Source organism: Acipenser ruthenus, chromosome 6, assembly GCF_902713425.1.
Source record: "Acipenser ruthenus chromosome 6, fAciRut3.2 maternal haplotype, whole genome shotgun sequence".
In the NCBI taxonomy this organism is placed as follows: domain Eukaryota; kingdom Metazoa; phylum Chordata; class Actinopteri; order Acipenseriformes; family Acipenseridae; genus Acipenser; species Acipenser ruthenus.
Window position 1 is genome coordinate 11,023,496 of NC_081194.1, and position 12,668 is coordinate 11,036,163.

Here is a 12,668-nt window from a genome sequence, read left to right on the forward strand (position 1 = left end):
GGCCCTTTATATTTTTTTAGAAGTAATATGGGGCAAATTGATTTTTGCAGCTAAAGCTGCTGAGCCCAGCATTGAGTTCAGACAAATCCTCTGAAGCAGTAAGAACATAATTCACTTTTTTATTTACATTTATTTTTTGATTATAACATTTCTCTACACTTTCTCTGGTCTTAAATGTGACTAAAATAAATGGCACAAGTAAAACATATATGTAGACAAAAGTTTATTTACACCATACAACATTTTAAATATTTTATACAGGACTGCAGTCAAGAAAGCTATGAAGCTTTCACGTAAAGCCTGCAGTAATAACGATGTGAAATATATTATTCATATAAAAGTGAGTATTACCTTTATTGCATTTAAAGCAATGAAGAATGTAGCTCAACAAACATTCATTTAAATGACAGAAAAAACTTTGCTTTTGTATATTATAAAGTAAAAAGTGTAGTAATGGCCAAACAGACTGTTATAAACTTTAAAAACCTGCATAAATATCTACATTGTGCTTCAGGGTGAAGTTCTTGGAAAACTAAACCCAATGAAGCTGTTACAACATGAACCGTTGCTTGAGGTTTTATCTAGAAAGATTACCTTACCAACTCATTCCACAGGTACTTAAACACATGATGGTAATTATTATTGTACACCTGGTTGTCTCACTAAGTACATCAGTGAGAATACAATGAAACACTGGCATTTACTTATTGGCACATTATGTCCCTGCCATACTTTTAAAGTCCAGATATGTATGTCAGGCTGTAAAAAGTCTTTCATGTTGTCAGTGCAAGCAGACTGGTCTCTTCTTTTAAACTTCTGTTTGAAAATCTCCTTCTTGGACATCTAAAGGTAAGCTAACACACTTTTCCCATTCTGCTGCTGTCATTTCTAACATATCCTTTGCATCTGTCTCTAATACATTCATTGTAGCGTAATTCTGATATTCACAAGGGGTACTGTAGCTGTCCCATGGATTCTTGTTTGGCGTTGCCTTTTCCTGTAAACAGAAGCAGAAAAAGAGAAGCATAAATAATACAGCGTGTTGCTTTGGTGCCCTTTCTGTATCCGTCAGACTGGGTTTTATTCAAAACCCTGCCACATTTTTTTTTATTCCATTTTATTCTCAATGATAGTCCCTTGAGGTAATCTAACATGCTTATGGAAAGGGGCTCTGATACGCTTTAGTCTGAATTAATGCATTAAGGATGCTAATCATTTCCACAAATGGTTTTTGGTGCACTGTACTATAGAAAGAAAGAAAAAAACATGGTTATGAGCTCTGTTACAAATGCCTTTGCAGTGGTTACCAAGCAACGAGAGCTAAATTACATTTAGAGAAAGACTGATTGAAATTTGAGTGAAAACGACTAGGTGCAGTGCTTGACGTGCATGAAAGCAATAACTTTAAAATGACTTACACTTAGATGCCCTCGCCTATGGCCAGAAGATAGGGTCCGTGATTTTCCACTCTTTAAAAGGAATTATGATATAAATCGTCAGAATTTTTTAATAATAATATATATATATATATATATATATATATATATATATATAGTTTAAACACTGTAATTGTGGGAGATACCAATTATGGGCTGAAATTATATGTTTCAGTAAATAAAGTGGCATAAAAAGTGTGGCAGGGCTTCCGTTTTATCTGATGTATAAAGAAGATGTGCCATACTTTTATATTAAAACATAATGTATTTGACTTGCTTACTCCCTTGGATAGCAACCTTTTTAAATGCTAAATAGGAATAGATAATGGGGTGTGTAACCACAAGGTTGTCTCCCAGGGTTTAATGCAATACAATTAATGCTATTTTAAATGCTAATCGTCTATACCTTATAACCAAACACACAGCTGATCTTAGATTTTTGTCATAAATAACTGAAGGTATTGTTTACCTTGTGCTATGCCCTTTATATACAAAATGTCAATTATATAGCCTTAAGCATATAATAAAAACAATCTTTACTGTAAGCTCTTAAAATAATAAAAAAACAGCTTACTTTTGCTATCAAGAGTAGCTTAGTGACATTTATTATTTCTTAGCAGACGCCCTTATCCAGGGCGGACATGACTAACTCTGATTGACTTTTACTGAATATAGCTCTTTCTGAAAAGCTGACTAATGTGGCTGGACAGCTATGCAACCCTGTCTCTCACTGCCTACAGCACCCTATTTTGTGCAGTCTTTTTAAAAGCTACATTTTCCTCTGACAGGTAACATTTTGTATGCAGGCTATTCTTTGAATGAATACATTAGTGGGATCACTACTAATCCCTTCAAATCACCAAGACAGCCGTGTTGTGCAAGTAACCAATATAATGCAAAAAAAAAAGTCTTAATTCAGGGATGATTCATTTTTTTTTTCAGCAGCTTCCAGTTACTCACCATACTGCCCATATTTGGTATATCTCGAAATCGGTCCAAAGTTTGAAATTTCTGATTGAGTTCCTGGAACAGCTCCATGTGCCGTTTTCTTGTGTGCATTACTTTCTAAAAATTAAAAAAAAAAATCGAATAATTGAATTCAGTGTCAATGTCATTTTTTTTTTTTTTTTTTTATCTTTTGTAATATACATTACAGTCCAACCTGTAATAAATACCACCATCCAGAACCACCTGCCTACTGTGACCATATACAAAGTTCCACCTGGTTCGGAAAACCATTATACAATGGCAGATTTGACTTACCAAAATGAGATACTAGTTACATCCCTATCAGGAAGGACAACATGAAGTTTCCTCCCACTAGCTGAACTGGGGGATTTCAAACAGCATCAAAGGTAACAGATTATTTTGTTTTTTATGTATCAAAAGATAACCACATTTGCTTTATTTAGATTTCAACATGAAGGGACAGGTTTTCAATGTGATGTTCAAAGTCATTTCAATCACTGTCGAGCAATACAACCTTAAATCTGTTTTGACATGACTTCAAAAGGGGTTATAGTACATTGTTTAGTCATAATGTTAATTTACAAAATGGTGACATTTTCAGCAGCACGTATTTGATGTCTCCTTAAATAGTAATTAGTATTGATGCTGTTACGGTAATTATTTTTCGGTCATGTTGACATTGCTGCTGAATACATCACATGCAAATGACTATCAATTAATGAACAATTGCTTAATGACACAAAACATATCATTGTTGCTTCCCAATAAAAGCATCAATCTTTGGCTTACAATGGAAATACTAAACTTGGAACTTGGGCAGGCTTCTTTAAGGATGCTTATTGTTTAACATTCACCTCTACTCTTCCTAGATAACAATCCCTTTCAGAATACTTTAAACACGCTTATGAACTTGCAAAAATTGGTAAATGAGGTGTACTGCCACTGGTCTTTGAAAATTCCATTGGCTTTGTGGACTTAGTCCTCAAGCACTTTAGGATGGGACATGTTACCTCTGTCAAACATAATACAGAAAGACTTCATTGCATACAGGGCAACAGTGTGGAGTAGTGGTTAGGACTCTGGACTCTTGACCGGAGGGTTGTGGGTTCAATCCCAGGTGGGGGACACTACTGCTGTACCCTTGAGCAAGGTACTTTACCTAGATTGCTCCAGTAAAAACCCAACTGTATAAATGGGTAATTGTATGTAAAAATAATGTGTAAAAAATAATGTGATATCTTGTAACAATTGTAAGTCGCCCTGGATTAGGGCATCTGCTAAGAAATAAATAATAATACAAATAATAAAATAATAATAATAATACAGAATGTGTAACTACACAACATATTATTAATGACAACACAACCCTTGCTGGGGTTTCCAATATTGGTGCTGTGGTTTGCAGGAAATCAAAGTCAATGAAACTTGAATATTTGCAACAATATGTTAAACTGTAAAAAGATGTCACTATAATTGTCATACTCACTTCAAAGTCCAAGTCAGAATAGCGTGACTTCCGTCTCTGTTAAAAATAATGAAAATAAATGTCATTATGTTTAATAAAAGAAAATAATGAAAACAAATATGTCAACAAGTGTTGATTTAATGTTCGTAGATTGTAAAAAAACTCAAATTTGTACTTGCCTCTAAAGAGCTCATAGATATTGTAGACCCAGTTTCGCTTCTTGATAAGCCTGCATTTTCTTCCATTTCTGCAAGAAAGTTTTTTACTGCTGTTCGAGGTTCAAACTGCATGTTTTGCATTTGTTCCTGTGCAGCAAATTGCTGCTCTAAATTCATGTTAATATGATCCATTACAGGAGCATTCATATTGAATTCAGGATTCACTTTATAATGCATTAACCTTTCATGTGGTAAGGTATCCATTCCAATATTGAATTTGCTTTCATCTTTCATGAGAGACTGAGCATTTGCTGAGCCTCTTGGCATCACAATGTAGTCACCCTCCATCATCTGGCCTTGTGGATGCATCAGCTCTGCGTCTCCTGCCCTCAGGTTATCATCAGTACACAGATAAACTGTTCGTCTCAAATCGCTGCTGTTGTCGTTGATGCACTGGTCAGTCCGTTCATTCATTCCAATGGGCATATGAAGTCCTGATGGTTGCTGGATGAGAACTTTGGAGATGATGTTTCCAGGCAAGTTTGAATAGCTCATGCCTTCGGGTCCCTTTTCATCTTCATCATCATTCAGAGAAATCCTAGAGAGGGTTCCTGTTATCGTGGCAGCCCTGCACGGTCCCAGATCTTTGTGAAGAACTGCCAAATGAAAGAAAAAAAGGAATCAAGTAATTGTATCTATTTAAATGTCTAACAAACCTGTGTTTTTTACTGACTTAATTCTTCATAATGAAAATCCAAGGTTATTGCAACACCAAAACTACAAGACCTCTCTAGATGCAGCATGTTGATGAATACTGTAAACAAATCACTTAAAACTTTACAACACTTAATTCGTGACCTAACAAATATGCCACCTTGCTCAGACTTTAACAGTAATAAATTATGATTACAAAAACATATCACTGGATAATAAACCGATGAAAAATAAATATTGGGCAACTAGAGTGTATTAAGTATTCCTTTAACTTAATTTGTGTTGATTTTTAAATTTACAAACTTAAACATCTTGGTTCCAGTTTTGCAGTTTCTGTTATTCATGTGCAATACAGCAGACAGATCTTCACTGCTTCCTCTGGTGCCAGATGGTCCTGCTTTCTGTTGCGGTTGATGGTAATAAGACCTGACACTCCCACAGCTAAGTTGCGGTAGTTTTAGATCGTAGCTGTAGTACAAGCACTGTTCCTTACTGTTTCTGACTGTTGTTGATTATTTTTTGGATGTTCTTTTGCAACACATTTTCATTTTGCTCCAGGTGAAGTGCCACGTTCAAAGTTGAGTGGGACTGAGGCACAGAGAGATGGTAAATGAGTGGTTTAGGAATGGCCATAAAACCATTATCCTGTGGGTTCTATTCCTAGCTTTAACAAATGTACCATCCAATCTGTTTTTTTTTTAATTATATTTTTGTATTTATTTTATTTATTTTTTATTTAGATTGCTTAATTATTTTACCTCCAATTTAGAATGCCCTCAGGAGAACTGAAGGTTCAGTGGGGTGTCCTCCGATCCCACGACAAAGCACATTTCATTTTTTACACCCAGGAATTCGATAGTGGATGTCAGCGAGCTACTGGCCAGCCCTGCAGACTGCCTCAGCTCACCAGGCCCCAGGCCATTAGGGTCTGCTGCAGTGCAATGAAGAGACACAGTCCATGACGGTTTTGCCTCCTTAACCTGCGACAGTGCCAGAGCCAATGTGAATGTCTTTCTGGAATCCCCAGTAAAGACACAGACACGAACCTGCGTCCCTCTGCGGGAAAAGCCATCCCCTCTATTAAAACAGATGTAATGAACGGTGTTAAATCCCCAGTTACTACAGTTTACAACCGAGTAGCACAATATGCCATAGAAGGGGAGTTATGTTTGGTTGTTGCAGCATGTTGGATGCATGACTCTGTGGGCGGGAGTTTAGAACTATCAGAGCAGGGGGTAGATCAGGGAAAGTTGGATGTAGGCCACTAAGAAGATTAGACATGTATGTGATGCACTGATCAATCTGACTGCACCAAATGGCCCACAGAAAAACTGAAGAACCAGTTTTAAAGAAAATTGTATTTCAAGCTCACTTTAATAAAAGTGTCCTTGAACTGCAAACTTTTGACTTAAGTGGCGGCAAAGCTGTAGTTTTTTTTTTTTTTTACTCTTCATTTTGGCAAGCCTCATTGACTGCTTTCTGCTGTCAGGCAAGCAAGAGCCACGGTATAAATCAGGGGAATTTGACATTCATTATAAAAAGAAATCTGAATTTTGAACATCACTATGATTCACTTGTATTTTATTTCTACTGGATTTGTCACTTACATTTCCATTTTATGAACTCAGCCTCTTGTTCACCCTAAATACAACTGCTGGTAGAATTCACTAATTTAAAACCAAGACAGTTAAACAGAATAAAGTTGAGCTCCTATTGGTAGTCAGTGGTAGCCAATTTTCTAGCTTCTATCATTTCCTCAATCTTATACATTTTCAAAAGGAGAGCAGAGACTGCTGCTCAGTTCTTGCAGTTGTTTGATAAGGGAAATGGGCAGTATATCCCAAAATCCTTTCGTATTTCATTAACTATCTTAATATTTCAGTATTTTCAGTAAATGTTCATATGAACACTATGTTTTGTTTTAGCATAATGTGCCCTGGTCACAAAGCACTTTTATTAGTGTTATTAAAACAACAAGTTATTTTTTTTAAAGTAAAATACAGCTTGATACTTAGACTGTTTTGAAATAATAACAGCTAAACCCTTCAAATATAACCTCAAATGTTTTTTTTTTTAACATATTTATTTAGACAGTAGCGAAATACCACCACCCTAAAAGAACACAGACCTGTTTGCACTGTATTTTTTATTTATTAATCTTTAAAAGGGGTCAATACATCTGTAGAAAACAGTGCCCTTCCAGTTAAGTATCAATGTTTTGACTAATTTGACCTATTGCTTGCATCCTTTCATAAACACAGTGTATATCATAATCTTTAATTTTCATGTTCAGAAAGCCAAGCAGAAATGCACTGGGGGACAATTGTTAGTTAATGCAAGGGTAGTTTCTACACAAGACAAGACAAGATATTACAGACAAGCTCCAGTAACCAGGACATGGCTGTGGAACTGGGTAATTACAAAGTTAATGAATATTTAGAAAACATTAGTACTAAGTATCAAAATCACTCAGTTTTAAAATAAATTGCACATAAAAAAAGCATCCTTTCTCGGTCTCTTAACTCAGGCTTGCTTTCATAATCAGATATCATTAAGTCTGGAGTTATTATTGCAGTATGCAAGTAGCTGTATACTCACAGCCTGGAATGCCTAACAGAACTGGAAATGCAAAATAACAGTAATTAGTAAGTAGTTTCTTTAAATAAAGTGAATTAAGAGAACATGCTAAAAATATGCATGTTTGGTAAAGCTACATTTTGTACACAATCAAATTGGCTAGATACCATCACTGTATACAATTAAATATTTATTGGAAAAACAAAGCTCCAAATGTACAAGAGTTATAAATGCTTTAAATTAATTCACAAGCAACGGTTTAGTGCAGTTTCCTTTGAATTGAAGGGGGAACATAGTACAGTACAATCCATTTACCATTGTTCACTCTGATAAGGCTTGGTATCAGCTGACCACAGGGTGCGAGAAACCCTGCTTGGTTACTGAAATACAGCATCACCATAGCAACAAGAATGTGCGTCATAAAAAAAAAACAAGAACAAATCTACTGTTTAATTTTAGCATTTAGCAATTGCTACCAGGCGTTTCACATTTGAACTCAACCAAGTCTTTGCTTAGCAGTTTGCATTAATTGTTGATTCTGTTCATTAAAAACAGCATGCTGTTAAAATAAACCTCTTGGCTTTCTAACAGTCAATCAATATGTTTGTCCTTGATGGTTTAGAACAGGCCTTACTCAAAAACAAATCTATGAAGACCTCCTGTGTAATAAACTCATTTTCTAAAGGGTTAAATCACAAAGCATTGAAAAGACCTTCAACGTGTTTGTTCAGTTCCAGCTTTGACAAACAGTAAACATTATTTTTAAACAGACAGCAAGATACCAGCCATATAGCAGTGTTTCAGTTTGAGCAGGTGCTTTGGATTGAGTGTATCAATGCACATACACTTAACCAGCAAATGATACACTCATGATGCTGTGTTACTGTTTTTATCTTGAATAATAAGGGATTTTAAAAATGGATCACATATAACCAGCAATGACTACAGGATATGGAAAAAATTCACAGTTGTCCTGATAATGTAGCATTATGGCTTAGCAGTGTGTATTGGTTAATTCAGTACAGTTCTGTTATCATTAATGGAACATGTTACAACTGTTGTACTTATGTTATGTTGCAAATAATTGTAACTGCCCTTCTGCCCCCTAGTAAGCTGATGGATATGGATTCCATTTGGCAAGGGGAAATGAAGAGACCAATATGATAAAAAATATATATATATATACTGATGTACAATGAAAACGCAACAGTCTAAGTTATACATCAATAGCTCATTGGGCACATACATAATGTTATTCACATGTCAAATAGTGAGCAGATTTGTTGATTGAGTAGTATTGTTCCTTGGGATAACAAAATCTTGAATTCAAGTCATGTGATTTCATAAAACCGCCAGGTGCTCAGTGTTTGGTATTTGAGTTAAAATTGCCAAAATGAGTTGATTAAGAATCTGTACAAATAGCTATTCGAAAAGACATGATTTTAATTAGCACAAGAACAACGAAAGATACGACCATGCCCCGGTTGAGTAATGAAGATCGCCTGGTTGCTATCAGCATGATTGAAGGCGACCTGTCTGTGAGAGAAGTTGACCGGAAAATGAGATGTTCTGCTTCAACAATCAGCAGACTAGTCCAGATAAACCAGGAAACCGGCTCTGTGAGGGACAAGCCATGTTCTGGAAGGCAGAGGATCACCACACCGGCCCACCACGTCGTGGTGAGTGTTATGCTGACTGTTGCATTGTTCAAGCCAACTGGTGGGGCGGTGGAAGTGTGAGGATGTGGGGAGGAATCTCCTTTAACACAAGAACGCCTTTGGTGCAGATTGAGGGCAACCTTACAGTTCAACGATACATTGAAGAAGTCCTTGAGGCAATAGTTTTTCCATTCCTGCAAGCCAATCCGGAACTGTCGATTTCCAGCAGGACAACACAAGACCACACAGTGCTAGGATTACAATTGCACGACTTCAAGAAAACAATGTCGAGGTCTTGCCGTGGCCAGCTTTTTCTCCTGACCTGAGTCCAATAGAACATCTGAGGGACCAAATCAACCGTGCCATCCACAGGAGACAACCGCGACCAGCCAACCTTCGCCAGCTGGCTGCAGCTGCACAGGAAGAGTGGTTGAACAGCAGTCTATCCAGAGGCTGATTAGGTCTATGTGTCAACGCTGCCAGGATTGTGTTAATGCTCAGGGAGGTCATACCTGATACTAACTTTGTAATGTTTTCATTTTGACAGTGCATCACATTTCATACTGAAAACTTATCATGCTTTTTTTATCTGTATTTTTGTTCACATTTTCTGTGATTTTGTTTGATATCTATGTTTAACCCTTTCAGGTCCTATCACAGACATAACAAAGACATAAAGAAACAAGATAGCTGCTTCCCATCCAGCGCTCAAAGAATATCACGGACATTTGTCAAGCTTTATGAGATGTTATAGTAATAAATCATAAGTGAGTGGAGTTTAACCAAAGGGAAAGTCAAAGATCTGCCCTGGTTTTGCAGCTGTCCAATCATTAGTGAGCAAAGGCGGGACATAAATATGCTAGGGTAAGCGGTGTAAGAATAGCTGAATTTCACGTGATATTGCTTATTTTAGAGACCGTTATTGAGAATTTCAAAGTAATATTTCGAATTGCTTTTTACAAATTAAAAAAAAAAAATGTATTCAGACAACGGAGACATCGTAGTCGATTTGGTTACGAATCAATTTTCAAGAAAAACTTTCTTAACAAATTTGGAGATTGTTAAAAAAGGGAGGTATACACCACAAATACCCGAACTGACACAGGAAAGGAAGGGATATACTCGTCACTTCCAAAATTCAAATTATGAAAGGTATTTGTGGTTTACAGTTAGCAAATTATACTGTTGGAACTGTCTTTTGTTCAGTACAGAAAAGGTGATATGGAACAGCACTGGCTACAACAATCTAGGATGTCTAATGAAGTCGTCTAACGATGAAGGTGCCAATTCCTCAAATACAGGTAATTATGTGGAATTACTTTCTCTGATTTCTGATTATGACTGCATGTTAAGCAATCACTTGTCAATAGCCACAGTATTCTCGGGCACCTCTAACAAGATTGAGAACAACTTAATCTCTTCGTTGTCTCAGGTTCTGCTAGATGCAATAAAAGCAAATAGCAAGCCAAGTACGTAGCTGTAATGGTAGATGAAGCAACCGATGTTGCAAACGCAGCTCAGCTGTCTTGTGTTTTCAGGTATGTGACTGACAGTGGCCCGAAATAACGGTTCTTCTGTGAAAATTTGTTACATTTACTAAAATAAAAATAACAATAAAAATGCTTTTAAAAAGACCAAATTCCCACTGGGTTTATTTTTTTCAGATTCTAGTATTGATTTTTTAAGTATTACTATGCAGGACAGCCGCTATAACATCATTACCTTTATTAAAAATCTGGACGGATTAATCTACCAATTAATCAACTAATGCCCATAAACTAACCAGTAAAAATGTTTAATCGAGTGACAGCCCATATATATTGCAGATCAATATATATATTGTTTGCAGAGTGCTAGTTGCTAGAAATTTGTATAACTATTTAAAAGTGATTGTTACTGAAAACCTCAAGTATTTACTATTCAAGGTTACACAATGTCAACCTTTTGGATAAAAACTGAACAGACTTTAATGGCTTTCAAGCATTTGAAATCTATAAGAATTAGCACCTAATTTGGTAAAGTAAACCATGTGTGCCTTACCTGATCGACAAGCTATGTCCACATCTTTTTCAAAGTCTGTCTGTTGAGACACAATAAGTTGATTATACTTTTGCTAGTTAAAACCTGCTACATAAAAATCTTAAAAATTGTGCCTGGTACTTTAAACAGCAATTGATGAATGTGTTTTAAACACAGTTGTGAGTTTGCCATTTACTTAGTGATTATGTAAGGCTTTTTTGAATGTACGTAAATATTTTATATAGGAAATGAATACATTTCCAAATCTTGGCCATACAATTTTATGACCATCATATATTAATTTGTTCATATGTAAAAGCATATGCTTTTTACACACACTTGATCATTTAAATCTAGAGTGCAAAAAACTGCTGTTGCAGCATCTTAAAGCTGACCCATGTGATACTTTAATTAGAAATGAACAACTGATTTGAGCTCCGCAGCCACAGCAAAACCCATGCTTTCACTAAAAAACATGAGCAAAATGATACTATTATTAACAGTTCACAGTGACAAATGTGTGTGCATTAACTAGGAATGAAGATACTGACATTTCATTTCAAAGGACACTTACAGAACACTGCATTATTACAGTAATCCAGGATACAAGATAAAAAGCTAACTGACGAACGGGATGAATAACTTAAAGCAAATTGCAGTTTTCACTCCAGCAGCAAACTGTCTAAATTGGAGCCACTAGTTAAGCACTAAGTTTATAACCAGCCTGTAATTACAGTTCATCCAGAATGGGGTATGGAGAAGATAAACACCAAGATTAAACAGAACATCATAATAAATTAGGCAAAGAGGATAACACAAATTCAAGGTCGTAAGAACAACTGCAAGACATTTGTTAGTTCATGAATAATGTCTGAACGTTACCCATGGTGACTTGTAGGCCTGGTTTACAATATGGAGAAAATAAGATTAGGATTTGGAAACGTTTCTTAATGTTTCCTACTGGGCAGTCAAATCTACAAACTGTACATGCCGAATCATCTAAATGTAGAATCATTTAAATAGCATATCCAGCTTTTGTGATCAGTTCATTTCAAGGGAATGATGTTAAAAATGTATATTCTCCATACCATACTCTGCTGTTAATGTTTCTCAAATACAAAAATGTGACAAAAAAATAAAGTAATTTCCTGAACTTTTTCCTTAAGCTACGGTAAATATGCTGTTTGACTTTGGAAAATTAACTTAAACTGGTTGCAATTCTTTTTCTTTTAAGTACATTGTGGATAAAAGAATAAAGGTCAGTCTAACCATGATCTGTGCATGCCCATTGGGAAAAGAACCAGCCGAATCAGCATTGATTGGATCTTGACAGTTCCTTAGTCTGCATCTGAATGCAACTTGGACCTGTAATAAAAAATACAGATATTTTACCACTTACATAGATGTGCATGACACATTAAAAGCAATAAACACAACTTATTAAACTCTCCCTGTGACAGTAAGACAAAAATAAACTGTACCGCTGATCACAAAATGTGTAGCTTTTTCTAAATGCTTATTCTGTATGTACAGTAGCTATATATGTGCTGTAGAGAAACGGCTTGGCAGGTTCAACAGCAGCCCAAGAGAAAGAGGATAGTGTGGTTGGTACAATGCACCATAGGATACAGTTGCTAAGGTTTACAAAATGGCATCTACAGATTTACAGAGC

General features: G+C 35.9%; 1 protein-coding gene across 4 annotated transcripts in view; it reads right to left on the reverse strand.

Annotated features, from left to right (window-relative positions):
* Positions 1-208: 208 nt before the first annotated feature.
* Positions 209-12,668, reverse strand: part of adgrb3 (adhesion G protein-coupled receptor B3) — a 216,490-nt gene continuing 204,030 nt past the window's right edge. For 3 of the 4 annotated variants that reach the window (XM_059025013.1, XM_059025011.1, XM_059025014.1), the window contains 7 exons: positions 12,266-12,361; positions 11,018-11,057; positions 4,050-4,684; positions 3,892-3,927; positions 2,397-2,501; positions 1,419-1,469; positions 209-997 (listed from right to left, as the gene is read on the reverse strand). In XM_059025013.1, coding sequence (XP_058880996.1) covers positions 809-997; positions 1,419-1,469; positions 2,397-2,501; positions 3,892-3,927; positions 4,050-4,684; positions 11,018-11,057; positions 12,266-12,361 — 1,152 coding nt within the window. In that variant the 3' untranslated portion in view covers positions 209-808. The remainder of the gene's footprint in view (positions 998-1,418; positions 1,470-2,396; positions 2,502-3,891; positions 3,928-4,049; positions 4,685-11,017; positions 11,058-12,265; positions 12,362-12,668) is intronic. The other variant, XM_059025012.1, reaches the window with a different exon arrangement.